At 40.6% G+C, this 20,862-nt stretch overlaps 1 protein-coding gene across 1 annotated transcript in view; it reads left to right on the top strand.

The window, feature by feature from the left end:
- LOC136766345 (ADAMTS-like protein 1) overlaps window positions 1-20,862 on the top strand; it is a 124,153-nt gene that overhangs the window by 99,476 nt on the left and 3,815 nt on the right. Inside the window, exons 10-25 of the mRNA XM_066719756.1 lie at window positions 364-502; window positions 809-859; window positions 1,673-1,877; window positions 3,312-3,459; window positions 3,662-3,746; window positions 9,101-9,387; window positions 12,150-12,279; window positions 12,850-13,060; window positions 13,977-14,156; window positions 14,773-14,926; window positions 15,562-16,642; window positions 16,971-17,098; window positions 18,791-18,925; window positions 19,294-19,555; window positions 19,728-19,895; window positions 20,346-20,553. Coding sequence (XP_066575853.1) covers window positions 364-502; window positions 809-859; window positions 1,673-1,877; window positions 3,312-3,459; window positions 3,662-3,746; window positions 9,101-9,387; window positions 12,150-12,279; window positions 12,850-13,060; window positions 13,977-14,156; window positions 14,773-14,926; window positions 15,562-16,642; window positions 16,971-17,098; window positions 18,791-18,925; window positions 19,294-19,555; window positions 19,728-19,895; window positions 20,346-20,553 — 3,572 coding nt within the window. The remainder of the gene's footprint in view (window positions 1-363; window positions 503-808; window positions 860-1,672; window positions 1,878-3,311; window positions 3,460-3,661; window positions 3,747-9,100; window positions 9,388-12,149; window positions 12,280-12,849; window positions 13,061-13,976; window positions 14,157-14,772; window positions 14,927-15,561; window positions 16,643-16,970; window positions 17,099-18,790; window positions 18,926-19,293; window positions 19,556-19,727; window positions 19,896-20,345; window positions 20,554-20,862) is intronic.

The following is a 20,862-nucleotide window of genomic DNA, read 5'->3' as shown; positions in this document are numbered from 1 at the left end:
AAGTTTAAGAGTCTTGCCATTTTTAAAATCCCCAACAATTTGGAAATAAATAAAAACCGCTTTATATAGACAGTGAGTGCCAGAGAACAAAATACAAAAATGAAAGCACAATGACATAAAACAAACAGAAAACTCCAATAACTTATACCCAAACCGGGGCACCAGGCACAGGCGATCTATTCGTTTCAACAAAGTCCAAGACTGACCTGAACTGGACTGAAGTCAACTGAGAATATTCATATATTCATATAATATTATATTAAAATATTCAAACTGAGCTCTAAAGCAAAAACTGTGCAAATCATGATTTAGCCGTTATCCATCCATTGGGTTGTGGGTATTACTGACCCTGCATGTTTGCAGGGTACCAGCTGACCTCAGCGGAGTGCTTTGACCTGCGCAGTGGCCGTGTGGTGGTGGACCAGTACTGCCATTATTATCCTGAGAACATCAAGCCCAAGCCCAAGCTGCGTGAGTGCAACATGGACCCTTGCCCTGCCAGGTGGGTGGTTGACAAAACATTTAAAATAAACCCTGCTGGGTTCTCCTGAGGGGCACACCGGTTATATCGTGGAAGTGTAAACTGTACCACTACTGGTGAGAGTGAGCTGGTTTCAGATTTGGCCTGTTGGCTTTGGCCGGGATTTCCCAGATGGCCGTGCAAAACTTACGGGTGTTGCGGGTGGTCTAAACTGGGTGGGAATAACCGGGTTCTCGGGGGTTTAAACTTCAGTTTACTACTGTCATACAGTTCTGTTGATTGTACTGTGCGTCACCTTTTCTGAGTTCACATGTTTGTTCCTGACAGTGACGGCTACAAGCAGATCATGCCCTATGACCTCTACCACCCCTTACCTCGGTATGTATGGCAGCCAATGCATGTCAGAGACACCAGTTTTATGTGCTAAACAAGGAGTGTGCCTGTTTGCCGCTCCCCTGGCAAACATAGAAGCTACCATTCCCTGTTCATCTGGACTCTTTAAACCATAACATCCAATCATCAGAGGCAAAATGTAGGAGAAAGCACATGTTATGTATACTGGAAGTCACGGTAATCATGTTTCCATCTGTATTTAGTGCCATTCCTTTTTTTACTCCCATCTTAATACATTTGTTTATTTGTTCAATTTGCTCATTAGTCTTTTGGACTTCACCTTATATCAGGAAAACATAATCTCTTAATTATGCCCTGTCTACATAGTTGAAGAATTTCATTAAGAGAGCTCTAGTGTTACCACTCAGTTTTGGTTTTCTTACGAATCCTGTCTGCTTCTTTTGTGGGCCAGTAATTGGATATATATAGCAATTATGAATTGGTCTTCAGAAGTAAAGAGCATTTTTCAAATGGTGTATTTAATCTCTGGAGGTGTGTGTGACACAATGTGATCTGTAGCTATGCTTCAATTGTGTGTTTGTGAAGACGTCTGTGTATGTGTATGACACCACTACCAGTTCTGTATTATGATACACAGGGCTGTACACTAACCCAGTACACTCAATTGCACCGTGTGTGTTATAGAAGTTCTACAAAAGTACACCACAACGTTAGTCTTCTTATCTGTGCAGTTTGAAATGCACCTGCCACTCAAATGAGTTTGTATCCCTTCTTGTGAGTCTGTGCATGTCCAAGCCTGTGAGACTGTGTAACCATGCGTAAGCTCTGTGCTGTCAGGTGGGAGAGCAGCCCCTGGACGGCCTGTTCCACCTCGTGTGGAGGGGGGATCCAGAGCCGTGCTGTATCTTGTGTAGAGGAGGACATCCAGGGCACTATCACTGCAGCTGACGAGTGGAAGTGCCTGTACTCCGCTAAGATACCCATCCTTCAGCCCTGCAATATCTTCGACTGCCCCAAGTGGCTAGCACAGGAGTGGTCCCCTGTGAGTACCGCTCTGTAGTGTGGGCCCTTCTCACGCTGGGTGCAATTTTTCATCAAGTGATGCCATTTGTGTTTACTGTTTCCTTGATTTGACAAATATACTGGATATACTGGAGGCTCTATAAAAAATGTAGATCTTTTTTTTCTGTTTTAATTTACAAATATTTGTAACTAAAACATGTTACCAAGGTTTCATAATATGAGACTTGATGATTTTGTATTACTGAAAAATATGTTTTTGATTTGAATGTTGTTTTTACATGTCCCTAAATTGTTTAGTTTTTTATGCAAAGTAAATGAGTTAAAATCATATTAATCATTCCGAAATAATGTAGCAATTACTGGAAATTTAACCAATGTTATCTCTGAAAAAAGTAATGCTCACCACTTAATGATGTAATAAATAAGTGGAATAAATAAGTCCCACTGTAACATAATTGCCCTTTTGTTTTTGAATCAAAGATTTCAATGGGCATTTTCAATGTATTCTTAAAATATTAAGTCCTCTTAAAAAAAAAAAAAAAAAAAACGTAATTTCCGCTATGAGTTCGTATTAGTCTTTCTACTACTTAAAAGTATCTCTTTCACCATTAGAAGAACAGCAATCTCCAAGTTTTTCAACCTGACAGTTTGAATGTCTTGATAACCTTATAGAGATATATCTCAGGAGTGTGGGCTAATCTAATACATTCCCATATTTGGCATCCATAGAAGATAAACACACCACCTTTCTAAGTCTCTATCATTTCAATTTCATGGTGAAATTAATTTCCCCCTCCAGCTACTGCACCCTGAGACTTTCTAGTCAGATTTGTGGCCTGTTAAAACCCAGGACTTTGTTGACCTTATACATTCCTCATTCTGAACTCTTGATAAATGCTTGTCTTGGCAAAGGTCGTACAAAATAGTCTTTGCAGCCAGCCAATCTTGAGGAATTTTCTTTTTCCTTTTTTTTCCCTTTCTGACTTGAGACCTGCAGCTATGATGAGCAGGGCAGTACCTCTCCATATTTTAAATTCTCACAAATTCAGAATGTAATGGAAAACAAAAACATCACTTCTTATTGCATTGAGCCGACTGCAATTTTTGATGTACATCGTAAATGACAGGGTAATATATGGAAGTTAACCATTATAGCATAGCAAAAAGCTCCATTGTATGATGTATTACACTAAGCTCTTAAAGTCCATTCTTGCCCCATTAAAAGTCATGTCATTCAGCTTCTTGTTGTTTGAACACATACTTGGCACAACAGACAGGAAACTTGGCAGCAATGACAAGAAGAATGACAACTAACCACAATAAATGTGTAACAAGCGAGAAAGGAAATAGTCGCATACTTCTAAACGTGTTCTGTGACTATGGTCACCCTTATGAGCATGACACTGTGTGATCAGGTGTATATTGTGTGTGACCGAGTCCCTTTTCCCCCCAGTGCACAGTGACCTGCGGACAGGGGCTTCGTTACAGGGTGGTGTTGTGCATTGACCATCGGGGCCTGCATGCGGGGGGCTGCAATGCCAAGACCAAGCCACACATCAAGGAGGAGTGCATTGTACCTGTCCCTTGCTATAAACCCAAAGGTAAGCTGCTTTCTCCTTAAGAGGTTCACAAAAACCTGCTGATATTATGTTAAATACCTTTGCTTACTTATCCGGATCCTCCAATGATTGAAAACGAATCAATCATTTTCCCAAATATTTGCGCTCTGGGATTTGGGAGGCACAGAAAAGGTAAACAGGCGCTAGGAGAGATTAAGCTGACACGGATGATGCTCTTTTACAGAGAAGCTCCCGGTGGAAGCCAAGCTGCCCTGGTTCAAGCAGGCTCAGGAGCTAGAGGAGGAGACAGCAGTGACCGAGGACCCCACGTGAGTACAGGCCTCTACTGATCTGAGACTTCATCCTACAGTGATTTTCAACCGGGGGTGGGTCCACTCTCCTAGTGGACGAGAGTGGCTTGTGTTTGAAAACTTTTTTTTTTCGGCGTTCATTCATTTGTTTGGCCAGGCGGGTAACGTTGCCTTTTCAGGTAACATTGTCTTAATAGTGGTGTTGAAACCCTGTATGTGGCACTTTCTCAGCAGAGGAATAGAATTTAATTATGTCATGTATTAAATCTGCAAGACATTGGTTGACGTCATCAGATTTTAGGCATGGATCAGAAGCGAGTTTGGACAGTGCTAAAATAATCTGTGTTCTCAGGAAATTTACTTCTACCCCAGGCAGGCGAAAGGAAGCTGGATAATTGGAACTATTTAAATGAACAAATTAAACAGTTGAAACGTATCATTTTCTCTTGACTGACTACAGACGTGGCTGTGGCTGAACGCACAGGAGGTCCTCTAGTTATCATAATTCCCAGATGTATTCAAACTTGTGAATCAAGAATACTACAAATAATACAGCTGTATCACAGAAAAATATCATATAAGTATCGCAGAAAATTTGATGTGGAGATTATAATCCTGGCCTTCCCATTGTAGTGTGTGAGATACATACAGTTTTGATCATAACTTCCTAAACCATTTTCTGGTCAATCCTGTTACATTAAAAAATTGAATTTAGTTATGCCATTTTATAGCATTTATGAAACTTGACTTATAAAGAAAGATAGACAGAAAGGTGGATAGAAAGCCTATATTGAGGCAGACTTGCATCCCATCTTGAGATTCATGAGTGACTACACTGCTTTCTATAGACGTAGGTGGCAAATGCGTTGATCACAAGGGCCTCATGGTAATGGTGGTATGCAAACACGGAAACATCACTCATTGAGTTATAATTTATACACGTTTATAAACGTCTGTTGTATCCTGTCCAATTCTAAGACTCATTCTTCTATGCTTTCTGGGTCGCGAAAACCACAGCCGTTCGTCTATCAGCCAATTTACTTAAAATATTCCACTGCTGACTTACAGGGAAAAATATACAGATTCATGACCTTCATGCTGTTGTACACACAATTTGAAGACATGTAATGTATCACACTGAAAGGATATGTCATAAGTTTCATCACTGAAGCAGTAACCTTATGTTACTCACTGACATTCACAAGAGCAAACCGGTTACAACAGAAGAGTGAAACAAAATTATTCATATGTTTTTCAGTTTTCTAGTGCCTATTTTGTGTGCAAAATAGTTTACAGTAGGCAATGTTTACAGTATTAAATATATATTGGGAAAAGGGCCATGTTTCTTTCTGAATTGGAAAATGAAGGAACTGAACTACGGCACTTCTATATGAACACATTAATTAGTGCAGGTAACTACAACATGGCATTGTGTAAGGTATGGGGACAATGCTGCTACATTTAGTCTTGCCATATTTAAGATATTTTAGTTTACAACAGAAACGTACCACTATTACGAATCTACAATGTCTGTCCAAAGCTGTTGAAGCAGATTGGTGTGGTACTGTTGATGCCTTTTTTGGAAAATCTGCTTCTGCGGAGAGAAATTAGATTCTGAGATATTCAAAGATGTGCGGGGACACAGCATGTGTATAGATGAGATGTCCTGCACTATTACAGACTTCCTTTCCCAAAATATGCCTCTCACAATATGTATTTTGTGTTAGGCGGTGAATGACACAGATAAAGCCAACACATTTTTTCCCCCCTTCATGAGTAGCATATCTACATGAACAGCACATAAATAACTGCATATGATGAATTTGGGCTCCGGGGCCAACAACAATAGCTGCATGCCATATGGAAGTAGATTATTAATGTGAATGAAGCTAAACAGGAGGAAATACTTGCTTAAGGGCTCATCTAGCTCCGGTCCCACAAGTAACAGAGACACCCAGTGCATCAGCATCAGAAATAACACTTTCAGTTATTAATATGCAATTGTTACAAATGTCACACTTCTATTGTGCCCTGGAGAACTTGAATTGTGAAGTGAGCCTAATTATATAAACTGTACTGTAGATAAAGTTAAATCTGAACTAATCTGAGCTTTTGGGAAAGTGAGCAATTTCTTATTTGTTTTGCTTGTGTTTTCAAGAAACTCATTAACTTGTGTGTGTTAAAATGTACTTTGGCTTACTAATTACGTTTAATGTTTAATGTTTTGCAAACATGTCTTTGAAATTGATTTATCTGATGTACATAAATGATATGAAACAACGCTGAGCTCTTCTGATAAATCTGCCTTTGGAGACCTATTTTGTAAATCCAGTTTACTGGATGTCACTGAAGGAATAAAGACAGGGCCAACATATTTCATAAAACAACTGTAGCCAAACCTGATACTGGATGTAGTAGTAGATTTGGGTTCCCATGTTTCCAATCAGTCCCTGACTTAAAGCTGAGGTTTCATTTCTCTCTTGTGTTGTTCCTAGCTTCCTGCCATACATCTCTTAAAAGGGAAACCATCTTATTTCTGTTAAAATGTCCATTGTTGAAATATCCACAGCGGTGTTCACTATACCCAGCATCTCAAGTGTTTACCTGTTGCTTCAGTGGCACATTTTCCTTAAAACAGACCCTGACAGAAGTCTGTTCAGCCTTTCAGCAGAACTTCAGGCTGGTTATAAATTGAGTTAAAGTATTGAAATATCAATTGTCTTTTGACCCTGTAAATTATTTAGAACCCCATCCTCCGCAATTCATTTTTAGGTTTCTCATCCTACCAACATTTAAGCATTCACCATGCTTTGTGGTACCTCAGTATGCTGTGAATAGACTGCAGCAACTAAAACACCTGAAGATTGTATTAAGATTTACCTTTACTTGACATTGTGAAAGAATAACACAACTTCCACATCTGTGCTAAGATATGTCCACTAATAATTTACAAGTCTTACTGTTTTACAGAGTGTGCCGTTTTATTTTTTTTAACTCTCAGTAAGTACATCAACATCTGTTTGACATATTGGATTGCTGCCTCCGTCGTCTTGAAAATGACCTTTATGTTGTTGTACTCGCTATTCAGATTTGTTTTTGAGGATCAATATTCTTCTCCAGAATAAAAATGGCACCTGCTAAACTACATCCAGTTGTGATAGTTTTATAGTGAGATATAATGGTGCTCTTAATTGTACTGACACTAACCTTTCATTTTCATTGTCAAAAGTTTTGCAGGTAATGAATAAGAACTTCTTTGCCATTCTGTCCTCCGGGATTACAAACCCTTCATTAACCTTTTGTACTCTTTGTTTTGATTAAGCTTTTTTGGTAGGGGGAATAGAGAACTTAGTCCAAAAATTTAAGTGAAGGTTTCAACCACTTTTAGAATTTAGCTTATATAGCTGCCAAAGTCCTTATTGTATTAATTATTGAGTTATGGTAAGACCTTATTGGTTTTATACAATGTATAGTCATTTACACTATTTTTTTGAAAGAACATGTAAATGTACTAACATGTAAATGTACTTATTTACAAGCAGCACAGAATAATGAATTTGAAGTATAAATATATGTATTTGGAAATAACTAAATATTATTGTATTTACTCAAAGATGCCTTAAATCATATGTAAATGACTTTACCAACTTTGGAAAATCAGCCCTAAGTTGACCAGCAGTATAATAAAGGAAAAAGCCAGCTTCAGAAAGCCCAATGGTATCTTCATGATCGAAATGTATTTCCCTTCTCATAAATTCTAAAATTAAAGACATGATGTGTGAAAGAGTTTAAAACAATTTATCCAGGAGAGAGGGGTTCAACTTCTGCTTCACATCTGTGAAATTACCTACAGGAGGACTGGGTTTTATTAATAATTCTTTATTGCATTGAGTTAATAGCAAGAATTGCTAAAATGTGGGAAATGATATTCTGCCAAAAAGAAGACATTTTCTCAGAAGCAATTTATTTGTTAGTTTCTCTTATTATGTTTATTTATTTGTGTTTGATACCGCTATCTCCCTATCTATCAATCTATATTGTAACATGTACAGTGAGGGAAAAAAGTATTTGATCCCCTGCTGATTTTGTACGTTTGGCCACTGACAAAGAAATGATCAGTCTATAATTTTAATGGTAGGTGTATTTTAACAGTGAGAGACAGAATAACAACAAAAAAATCCAGAAAAACACATTTCAAAAAAGTTATACATTGATTTGCATGTTAATGAGGGAAATAAGTATTTGATCCCCTATCAATCAGCAAGATTTCTGGCTCCCAGGTGTCTTTTATACAGGTAACGAGCTGAGATTAGGAGCACTCTCTTAAAGGGAGTGCTCCTAATCTCAGCTCGTTACCTGTATAAAAGTACCAAACTCTCCACCATGGCCAAGACCAAAGAGCTGTCCAAGGATGTCAGGGACAAGACTGTAGACCTACACAAGGCTGGAATGGGCTACAAGACCATCGCCAAGCAGCTTGGTGAGAAGGTGACAACAGTTGGTGTGATTATTCACAAATGGAAGAAACATAAAATAACTGTCAGTCTCCCTCGGTCTGGGGCTCCATGCAAGATCTCACCTCGTGGAGTTTCAATGATCATGAGAACGGTGAGGAATCAGCCCAGAACTACATGGGAGGATCTTGTTAATGATCTCAAGGCAGCTGGGACCACAGTCACCAAGAAAACAATTGGTAACACACTACGCCGTGAAGGACTGAAATCCTGCAGCGCCCGCAAGGTCCCCCTGCTCAAGAAAGCACATGTACAGGCCCGTCTGAAGTTTGCCAATGAACATCTGAATGATTCAGAGGAGAACTGGGTGAAAGTGTTGTGGTCAGATGAGACCGAAATCAAGCTCTTTGGCACCAACTCAACTCGCCGTGTTTGGAGGAGGAGGAATGACCCCAAGAACACCATCCCCACCGTCAAATATGGAGGTGGAAACATTATGCTTTGGGGGTGTTTTTCTGCTAAGGGGCCAGGACAACTGCACCGCATCAAAGGGACGATGGACGGGGCCATGTACCGTCAAATCTTGGGTGAGAACCTCCTTCCTTCAGCCAGGGCATTGAAAATGGGTCATGGATGGGTATTCCAGCATGACAATGACCTAAAACACACAGCCAAGACAACAAATCATGGCCTCTGGGGGAATGGGAGATTGGGGTTTGATTCCTGTCACTGACTGCACCCCTTCCGTGTCTAAGGGTTATCTGGAATCAAGAGTTTTCATCACCATTTAAAAAATCACAGCTTTTTCCTGGTTATAAGTAATAAGATCTCTTTCTGTACTGTATGTATACTCTAAAATGTTCTATTTAAGAAGCGCACTGTTTGACACTGGCTAGGGGGGGTTGTGCTCATTTCTAGGTTCATCCCAGAACCCTGGTCACTCTGCAGCAGGACGTGTGGTGCTGGGACCCAGAGGCGGGTGGTGAGGTGCCAGGTCCTGCTGTCTTTCTCTCAGACGGTGGCTGATCTCCCTGACGACGAGTGTGAGGGGCCCAAGCCAGCCGAGGTCCAACCCTGCTACAGGAGCCCCTGCGCCGCGGGGGAGGGGGAAGAGGAGGAGGACGTCTTGCAAACTGTGGAGAAGGAAGAGCTTAACGACTGGGAATATGAGGGCTTCACTCAGTGCTCTGAGTCCTGCGGGGGAGGTAAGGTGCAACTCCTGGCCTGACTTGAGTCAAACATGTGCAACAGACTCCGATTCAGTAAATCAGGCAGATCGTTAATCTGGAGGCACTACTACCCAAAGGTAGAGTTTTCCTAAAACAAATCGTGAAATAACTTTCTTCAAATCCTTTATTCATAAGAATTTAGTGGACCTGTCAGCGGTGTTAGTGACTCGCCAAAATTAAACCCACATAAAGTATGAATCGTTGTATTTATCCATTGTTTACAACACATGAATGATGTATAGGCCCTGTGTGCTTTCCTTACCTTAACATCCCAGGCAGTATCACATTGGGATGTCACATAGACATGTTTTGAACTGTGGATTCGAAGCCTGTTCTTGGTAGAGAGTCTGTATGGTGTAAGCAAGAAGTTTCTCCTCCAGGGATCAGTTAAGGACAGCTCCATGACCTGCCAGCCAGCAGCAGCAGTTGTCCATTTTATATCGTCTGTGTATATTGCACTAATGTAATGAATTAACTTGGCAAACTGAAACGCTATGTATGATTAATATCTAATTCAGGTGATAACATTCATATTCTTCAGATTCAATCAGCCCCTGCTATTGATCATAGTTCTTAAATTGCTGTCCATGCTTTACCTTATCTGGTTCAGTGGCAGGGTGCCCAGCATTCTTGGAAAAAATCCAAAGCTAATTTACCCTTTTCTGATGGGAACATGACAGTAACCCTTTGGCAAGAGTTTTCAGATTGTTTTCTTGTGGTTGTTTTTGGCATGTTTTCTTGACATTGAATTCAACTGTTTTCTGTATCAGGACAGTAATATTGTATTTCTAGTGAATTACAATAATTACAGATCGGTCTTTATCATGATCTCACCATTATTACTCGATTTCTTAGCAGACACCCTTATCCAAGGTGACTTACAATTGTTACAATGTATCACATTAAATGTACCTGAATTGATGTACAGAGATAACAGAAAACCACCCTTATACCGACCACATTGCAAAGGACAGGAAGTCAGATGGGTTTTATTTGAGATCTCAAGGAAATATAAAGAGTGTGAGGAGAGGATGCAGATAACAAATTATGTATACCTAAAGGAGAGATCGTGTGCAGTCTGATTTCAAAAACCTAAATGAGGAGATTTTCTACCATTAACATGAAAGTTCACACTGGAGTACATAAAGTTATCTGTACAAATATACAATAAAAATAAAAGGCACCGGTTATTCCTTGATGTTTTATTGCCCTTAATTCAATTTTTGGGTAATTTAAGCATTTTATTTTGGGACACAGTTGAGTTCTTTATTTAGGTCAGCCCTAGTACCTAGTCCTAGTTTCTACTTTTTTTTTTCTACCCAAAGAAATATTCGTCTCCTATTCATGCCCTCAGCTTCCAAAAGTATAAGTGTTGCATATTCAGTTTCCCAAACAGCATGCCAGATCGCACTAATGGTGTATTTCATATCTCTCTAAATACGGCATGAAAGATCTGAGGTGACCTGTGACATCTGTGTGTTTGAAAAGCCAGCAGTGAAGTAATAAAAAAGTCATTGCCTTCATGATTAGCCTTCGTATCGTGTATCAGTGTTAGAAACAATGGGCAGCACTTGTGTAAAGTTTCAAATTGGCAGAGGTTTAAAACGTACGGGGCCTGTGTCCACCACTGACATAATTCCACTGGAAATACCAAGTTGAATTAGACATTTTAAAAATGCATTATAATTATGGATGTCAATGTACTGAGGTCATATTCCTCTGACATTTCTAGCACTGAATCACTTTCATTTTTTGTTTTGTTTTTGTTTGACATATTTCACTTTTATTTGGATATCAAATGGAAAATATATCCCTTTGACCAACTTAATTTTGTCTAGGTTTGGTTTAATTTTTATATGATTAGACAAATAAATAAATAACTTTCCCTAATACCACTGACATAACTAGGAGTTAGATTTATGTGTCTGCACTGAAGGGTGTATTGCAGTTATTGTAAGCATCTCATGTATATAGGAGAAGAGTGATACATTTTTCCAATATCAGAAAGAACAAGCTAATAACGACATAATGGATGACGCTGGTGTCATGGAAGTCAAAACACTGAGGAGATGACTTAAATAATCTCCCTGAAATGCTCTTTTGCATTCCTAATGCTTCCATATTCATCTTTTCCAAAGAACCACCACCACAGTGGTCTTCTTTCCATGCATATTCCCTGTAGATTGTGATGTGTGTATCAGGTTCCAAGCTGGTTAGATGAAAAAGCAAATATGTCACATTTCAAACAGAATCAATCAAAAGTCATAAAGGCAAGGGGGCCCTCTGTCTATATCACACACCTGCTGTGCTTAAAATTGGAGGAAGTGCTCGTTTTACTCAAATGACAGCCACACTGCTCCATTTCTTGGTTTGTGACCGTGTGTTTATTCCCCTTCATTTCCCCAGGGTCTAAACTTGTGCTAACTCCTTTTCTCTTCAGCAGATAATATTCAGGCTATAATGGCTACCCCTCAGTTTCCATTTTAGTTTTTTACCTGATTTAGAAAAAATGTAGTCCTTATTTTTCTTCACATCGACTAGAAAGTAGGCCTACAATTCGACACAAAGCTTCCCTCACATTTAGGCACTAACATCAGAAAATGCTTCCCCTGGAAACAACCATTGACCGATGTGTTTTTAATTTGCATGTCAACTAATATGGAATCAAATCGTCTTCCTCTGTGAATTGTGTGTGTGCGTGTCGCTGTATTGTTTACCTCCTGTTGTTTGCTTGGCAGGTCTGCAGGAGGCAGTGGTGATCTGCCTGAACAAGCAGACCAGAGAGGTGACAGACGAGAACCTGTGTGTGAGCCACAGACGCCCCCCCCAGCTCCTCAGAGCCTGCAATACAGCGCCCTGCCCACCACGGTAATGAGCTGGAGGGCAATGGTAGGGCAAAGTTGTTGTACCAGAGCAGGCCACAAGGAGGGGGGTGCCACTCTACCTAATTCCAACCATCAGAAGCCATCTGAACTGATTGTACTTTATTTATTGAACCACATGTATTTATTTATTTTAGTTTGAATTAATTGGTAGAAAACAAATATCCAGTTCATCAGAAGGTTTAGTGATTCCCTGTTAATGACCTTTTACTGATGCTCAGAAGCATTATGTAGTCCAAATGCTGCTTAGAAGCATTAGACTGCTTTTCAAAAGTAGTTTGTGTCTTCCACAGACTTTATATTTGTATATTTTCCCTGGTCAAACCCCTTAATGAGAATATCTGGTTAATTTATGTTATTTTCTTTGACATAAAAAGAACAGATGCCTCCCTGTTGACAATAAATCTGTATCCCAGCTGCTGTGCCTGAAGCCCTTTCATACAGATGGGTTTCTATTGTTGCCGTTTCCTTTGGGCAGCTGCTGTTGGTAATCTGTTCTGCAGCCATAGCAGTCAATGGTCTGTTTTAACAGTATGTGCTGTTTTGTGTCACACAGATGGGAGGCAGGCACGTGGAGCTCCTGTTCGGCGTCCTGCGGAGTTGGTTTGAGGAGCCGCAGCGTGGCCTGTAAGCACCTGCAGTCGAGAGTGAACAACGAGACAGTCACTGTGAGCGACGACAAGTGTCGACTGCCCAAACCCAGTCCCGTCCAGGCATGTAACCGCTTTGACTGCCCTCCAATGTGGGAGCCGCAAGGCTGGCAGCGGGTAAGTGGGTGTCGTGGTTGTGCAGATGGTGAGGCTTCTCTACAAAGCTGTGTACTTCTTTCATGTCCACTTGTGCATATCGGGAAGGTTGTGGAGGCTACGCAACACGCCTCCGAATGATTCTTCTGTTGGATTGGCTCCCAGCAGTTTCCTGGAGATTAAGCTCTGATTTGTGAAGAATGCAGGACAAGCCTGAGCTGTAGGACAGCCGGTTGGCAGGAGCTGTGCTCTTGCAAAGGATTGTGTTCGTGTCCAATCTAAGTTCGGCTGATAAAATCCCATTCTATGGCCTCCAGGGACACTTGATTTTAGTTACTGCTAGAAAAAAGTTAATGTAGCACAGAGGTTGCTGTTAGGAAAGCTATTTATTTGTCTTGTCAAGCATATGTATGTTTCTTTGATACTGTTTCTTAATTTTAATTAGATTACATGGCATAATCTTACACAGTTAAGTTTTCCACTCACAAGTAAGTTAATTAAATGCATTCCCATGGCTGATAAATGTCTAAAATATATTCCACACTGCTATGATATACATTGCTGTGTGTGTGGGCTGTAAGCATTTTGGTCTATGTGGGATACAAAAAAAAATGACCATCTGTATGGAAACTCGTGGACTGTCAGAGAGAGCCAATAGACAACACATTATGGTCAGTCAGTGTCTGTACATTTTCATACAGAAAGAGTAACAGCCTTTATGAATCCTCTCTGTCTTGGGGAAAATGTGGGGACTGTATATAAGGTGCAGTTCTTCATGAATAAAGATTATATAAAAATATTTAATATTATTAGGAGAGGTTATTGTACTCAATGTATTTGTTGTACTCAAATGGCAGTGTGAGCAGAGGAGAGTTGGCTTAACCAAGCTGGGAAGCCAAGGCAGAAGGTTCCTTGATGTCACATTTTGTCCCTGCAGTGCTCCCGTAGTTGTGGAGGAGGGATTCAAAGGAGGGAAGTGCTCTGTAAACAGCGCCTCTCAGATGGTAGTGTCCTGGAGCTGCCCGAGACCTTCTGCCCGTCCCTGAGCCTTCCTGTCCTGCAACCATGTGAGACCAGAGAGTGCCCAGCCAAGTGGGCCTCTGTGGAGTGGTCACAGGTAGCTCATTCGGGCATTCACTAACTCACTCAATAAGGTAGCAAACCTGTTTTCACACATAGGGGGAAAAGACTTAGAACATCATAACCCTTCTGAACAGTTAAGTACACTGTAAGTATCCATTTGTATACTTCGAGACTACGTATAGTGTATGGACAAGTACTTAGCTGTTCTTCTGTTTCACAAGGGATTATTAATCATACATGGGGACTCACAGGAAGCTCCCCAAGTCCTTTGGCTTTGCTTACTGAAGAAAGTTAGGTGGATTTCGGTTTCAGAGTCACAGTGACCCCTTCTATAATGTTGAATCGGCATCTAGTCCGTGTGGGTTAGGACCTTTCCTTCTGGTTTTAGTGGTTTGGCACCATTTGCTGACTGACAGCATTGACCTTAAGGGACTCTTAAATAAATGATAAATGCTAACTACAATACCTCACCAAGAACTCCATTCCTCTTTTCCATGAGAGAATGCTTGCAGATGACTAAGTGGCATTAGGACTGAACTGAACTCTGGAATGCTCTAAATCGTTTGTGAAAATGCTGACATGGGTTATGATAATAGCAACTTATAACTTGCGTTCCAAGTTAAGTCCATAAATATTGTTTGTGTTGTCAGTGCTCCGCAACCTGTGGAGAAGGAACTCAGAGGCTGGCAGTGGTGTGCAGGAAGCAGGAAGAGAACGGGGAATACATAACCCTCAACTCCACAGCCTGTTCCTCTTTGCCACAACCCATGACAGTCAGGGCCTGCTCCCTGGGACCATGTGGAAGTAAGAGTTGTTTTTGGTCTGAACCCAATTTTGCATTCATATGATACTACTGTGATTTCACTGTGGAAGAAAAATGGCACAAATTAACTTCTGTATTACCAACACCCACCAAAATATAGTCACTACTTCCACAGTTTTGTCCAGTTGGAAGGATATATTACGGGGTAGAAACTTTATTCTGGATCATACACTTATGTTATTTATTTCTCTTTCAGAGCAAACCAAAAAGTAACAAGTAAAACAATAAACTTGAGAAAACATAGCTATAAACTGTTTTCTTTAATTCCCTGTGTAATTGAATGATGTGTTTATCTGTAAACATTGAAGATTACAGTCAGGAGGCTAACATAAAGACATTCCTTTTTCACTTTGTTTCTTCACATCTTCAAATCCAGCTGTTTTACTAGTTCTTTGCATAATTATGTCCATTTATATTTTTCACAATGCTGCTGTTGTGAATTAGGTTACTATGGTAGATGAATATAGCTATCTTACACTTTAATTGTTTCAATGCATCCGCTTTTCCATTTTTGTCAAACGCCAGCAAGTCAGCGATGAGAAGTTGTTCGTTTATGTTTATGTGCTGGAAAAATAGTTATTACGAATGTGTCTCTTTTTAAAAATCTAAATTCTAGGGTCTTATCGGCCTGGAGGTTCAAAACATGGTCCAAGTATACTGGCTCAGAAGAAAGTGTACATACAGTGGAGAAGAGAAAAAAAGCTACAGTTTGTCATCGGAGGATACGCCTATCTGTTGCCTAAGACCTCTGTGGTCATCCGCTGTCCTGTCAAACGCTTTCGTAAGAGTCTGATAAGGTGGCAAAAGGATGGCAAGCCACTGGCCAGTGTGTCTCATCTCACAGTCACTTCCTTTGGTTACATTAAAATCCAACATCTCAAGCCCTCTGATTCTGGGATTTATTCATGTATGGCAGGCCAAGCACAGGAGAATTTTGTGATAAAACTCATTGGTAGTAAACAGAGGGTCACTGTGCCTGATAATCTGAGGTCGACAGCCACTGGCAAAACCCTTCGAGAACCTTTCATTTTGCAGGACAAAGCGCAACCTCTAAGGAAACACAGCCAATATGATGACATTGTTCTACAGCTCCTAGAGCTGGGAGGGCCACTGAAGGAGAATCAAGACTCAGGGGAGTTGCTTGGTTCATCAGAGAAGAACATTTCCTTTTTGGAGGAGGACCACAGCCTGGAGGTCTCGGCTCCTCTGACCCTTGTGGCAGAGCAGTGGAGACTGGATGAGATCATCAAGAACCTGCTGCTTCAACCTGAAGATCTCCAGGGTTTGTATGGCAACCAGCTCATCACACAGCTGCTGGGTGAACTCACCAAGAACCAAGGGGAGAGCAATGAATCGACTTTGCATTATCCAGAAAGGGGTGAGTCGTCTTCCCTGGAATCAACCACTCACAAAGTCATAAACCCTGGGATGCCAAAAGTGTCTCCTGACAACACAGGACCACCTAGGTCTTGGGATTCTGTGAGAACACTCAAGGAACGGCTTAGAGCTCCTTTAATTGTACAGAACAATGTTAAGAAAGACCAAATGGCCCCCTCAGAGGTAGTTGTCCATGTTGGAATCCCAGTTCTGCTGCACAGGTGGACCAACAAGCTGGAGCTCAGATGTGAGGCAGTGGGTAATCCTGAACCAGCTGTCAGCTGGTCGAAGAATGGAAAAGAGCTCGTTTACGGCAACAGGTAAGGTCTGCCTCTGTTAGCATCATCAGGATGCTTTGAACATTGAATGTATGTTCAAATAGTTTATTTTACATTGTATAGATTGTTCTTCTGTGAAGCGTTCTGTGGTAACCTTGAAAAGGGCAATATAGCAAATAAAAATTGATTGATTGATTGATTGAAAATATTTCTTTACTTTCATTCACCCTCACTGCAGCTGTGTAGGCTATTATAAAGGGCTTTGAAAGTGCTGCCGCCATTTCTCTAACCTCCTCAATGGTTTCCTTTCAAGTTCAGTCATGAAACTTAACTTTTCTGTTTAACTTTGATTTGATTTTTGTCACGCCAGGGTGGAAAAGCTTCCAGATGGCTCGCTGAAGATCCTGGCCCCGAGTGAGGCTGACGCTGGGCGGTACACCTGCACTGCCAGGAACTCCATCGGCTCCGTTTCCCTTTCCTCGGCAGTGCAGCTTGCAGGTTTGTGATGTCCCGTCCTGTCTCACCAGAAATTCAGGACAGTTACAAGTGGTCTAAACACTGCTTTTCAACAGCAACCTTAAATTGTTAAAGCTTACATCCATTCTGATTTTATCTGAAAACTATAAAGACAAATCAATGATTGGAATGTGATTAAAAGATTAAGGTTTTTTTCTTAAAACTCCGTAAACTTACGTCTGGTGGAAGTGATGATGTCTTCCTCTCTGTTAGGATTTTGCAACAATTGGGGTTAGGGTTTCAAGTTTACTGTAAACATTGAGATCCAGTATGCTGGGGTTTACATTACTGATACATTACTCCTTAGTTAGGATGAGCTGCAGATTCCCACTTAAAATAATAAAATAAAATTCCGCCTCTGGTTGAAGTGAAGTTGTGATGGTTTCCAATAAGTTTTGACTACAATTATGGTTAGGGCTAAGAGTTAGTTTCATATTTACAGAAAATCTTGATTCCTAATAAGCTGAGAGTTGGGTTTCTGCAGGGTTCTGTGAGTTGGGTGGATTGGCAATTTGGCTGTAGCTTCAGGAGAATTATTTTATTCTGGTTGCAGTGACGTCACCAGTGGTATTAGGAATTTAGTATATGATTTACAGGGTTTAATATTTAAAGTAAATGCTGGGCTTGTGTTTCAACTATTGCAAAGACTTGTACAGTGGTTAAAGCTTAAATAAATATTTACCTATTTGCAGTACAGTTGATTTATGTTAATTTTATGTATAATATTCATTTTTTTTTAATGTTTTCTGCAGTTAGGATTAGGGCTAGGATTTATATTTTATATTTGTAGTAGCCTAAATGTTGAATTCTGCCAATGGTGGGGTTGCACTGCAGGATTTCCTGAGTTGGGATGAGCTGCAGATTGTTTATTACATGAAGAATAATCTTGCTGGGTGGAGTGAAATTGTCATGATTGTATTAGGAATGTGCCTAGGTTTGGGGTTTTGGCTAGGGATCGGGTTTTATATGAGGTGTGAGATGCGATTCTGATGTGTTTCCTGAGTTGGGATGAATGCTGTGTTTCCTGATTGGCAAATGCTTGAAGGGAATATTTTGCTTCTTGTTGCAGTTATAAATTGTTATAAATTTGACTTCTAGAATTCTGTTGGATTTCCCAAATAACTTTTCCCTGTGGTTGAAGTACAGTAGTCAAATTCTCTGTTTGGATTTTCCAGGTGTTAGGGTAAGGTTTAGGGCTAGATGCTCAATATTTGATGATGCTTCAGTAATTACATTTGACAATTTTTTGAGTGCATTTCATGTAATCTTTCAGTAGTTTGCCAAAATACAGTCAGGTCTAGTGTTTGTGTTCTATATTTTCTGTCATTTTACTGCTAATTAGGGGTTATGACTGGGCTAACTGAGCTGGATTGAACAGTAGGCTGACTGTAATTAATTTTCAGTGATAATGCTATGTGTTAAAATGTTGATTGTACAGCCCTCTACTGGCTGAAAGGTAAATCACATAACATATATTTTTCCTTTTCAGGTTTAGGGATTCTCCAATAGTGTTAAACAGCAAATTAATTACAGTGGTACTAATGAAAAACAAAACAAATTGGCACAGACTAAAATATACACTTCATTCAAACTAGACAGATTCAATTGAAAAGCTTTAGTTAGAAATGAATAAAATGGATAATAAAGAGATATGGTTGCTATCGCTCCCTCCAGCCCCCCCACAGGCTGCCCTGAAGGATGCAGACTGGTTGGCTCTTCTCTCGGTGACAGAGCGAGACGTTCACACCCTCGTCATCCGCGGCAACAACACCACAGCGACTCTGAAGGCGGGGTCTGCCCTTCTCATTGGTCTGTGTTTCCCTCCCTTGCTCATTACACTGCACATTTACAAAAGAAAAAGGCATGGCTGAAATATAATGTCATTGCAATGGATTTGTTTCAGGAAATGATTATTCATATTATAATAGTAACCATAATCTGGAAGTGAAAGATTATTCGCAATGTATGATATTTGGAAGCATACATTTTTATATTGCTGTCACAAAAAAATATTTTAACAGTTCTGTATTTAATGTCAGGCACATGTAAATCCACACAGCTATATTTGTATTATTCAAACTTCATGACAACCTCTGGAAAATCCTGTCTGATGAATGATCATCTGTGTGGGTTCTATATGACTGTGATTTTATGTTGTTGTTGCTATTTTTATCCAGGCTGTCCTGTGACCGGTTACCCCAGACCACACATCTCCTGGTTTCACAACAGGCAGCCTCTGGGCAACACCATGGGGATTTCATATGAGCTGCTGGCCGAGAACCAAGCCCTGAAACTGTGGAACGTCACGGCGAGTCTGACAGGGGAAGTGAGCTGCCTGTCTGTGAACGAAGCAGGGACCCTACTGCAAAGAGTGGGCATAGACGTACAAGGCACGCTTCTCTTCATTATGACTAAAACTGCAGGATATTTCCAGCATGAATGAGATTGTTTACAATATTCTTACTGACTGCATATGGCGTTACATCTCCTGTTGGAAAGCCTCAAGTGTTTTCTAGGTGACCATACTTTTCCATGTGCATTACAAATATCTCTATCGCCAGTATTTGTGCAGTTGCCAGTTAAGTGTTTGCTTGTAACCTGTTCATTAAAGGTGTCATCCTCTTGATAATGTCATGCTGTGTTCTGTAGCAGGTGTCACGTCTCCTGAGCTGAGATGTTTGCCCAATGGCCTGCTAAGCAATCAATCACAGTGCATGGATGGGGGGGCTAACTCCTCCCTAACGACAGAGACTTGTACTGACCAAGACTGCCCTCTCAGGTATGATACTATGATATGTTAAGTATAGGTGCAATATTGCCCACTGACTTGCACTTTATGTTGCAATGTTCATAGGTTAATACATTGTAGGAATTTGTATTTATAAAAGCCATTTTTAAAGGTTTTGTGTACTTTGCCAATCTGTTTACTTCCTAACTTTTGTTTTACATTGCACATAGGACCCTAAAATGCAGCATTCTTCTGGGCATTTAGTGAAGGCTGTTATTGTTTATTCAAGTCCCTTTACCACAGGGTTCAGGTAGTCTACAGTGGAAATGTACAATGTGTAATGAATAGCTTTGACACTGCATATTTAAAGCTCTGTAAAACTGAAATTTTGTATTAGATTCCATTAGGTAAGGATGACATCAGTAATGGATGCAAACGTCTAACAGACATTTTAGCCGTCCAGGGAGGATGAGTCATACTCTTGTTGGTCTTGTCCTGCAGGTGGATGGTGTCTCCTTGGTCACTATGTTCACGGAGCTGCGGAGGAGGTCAGCACAGCCGCAGGGTGTCCTGCCACAGAGTGACAGCAGTTGGTGCCTCAGACCCCTTGGCCAGGGATAGTTGTGCTGGGGCAGGACGAAAACCCCCAGAAACCCAGCCATGCAACACAGGGCCCTGTGTGGAGTGGGCAGCATCAACCTGGGGCCAGGTGAGAACTCGTGGGAGAGAGAGAGCTGCATTTTGTTGTTTTTTTATATATATTGATCTCCGTAACATCACTTAGGGTTACAGTGAGAACCCCCCAAACTGTGGCACTCTCAAACTCGAATGCAGTTTCAATGGCATGTCAGGCATCTTAAATAATGCCAGTACAGCACCAGCTATAACACTTGTAGCCTTAATCTAATTCAGGGGTTCCCAAACTTTTCTACCCATGTACCCCTTTGCCCACGGCCAAATAGCATGAGAGTGGGGGGCGGGGGTTGTGTAGCATACTGGAAAAACTTGCGGGAGCGGG

The sequence above is a fragment of the Amia ocellicauda genome, chromosome 13, assembly GCF_036373705.1.
Source record: "Amia ocellicauda isolate fAmiCal2 chromosome 13, fAmiCal2.hap1, whole genome shotgun sequence".
Classification (NCBI taxonomy): domain Eukaryota; kingdom Metazoa; phylum Chordata; class Actinopteri; order Amiiformes; family Amiidae; genus Amia; species Amia ocellicauda.
This window is presented reverse-complemented; position numbering and strand designations above follow the sequence as displayed.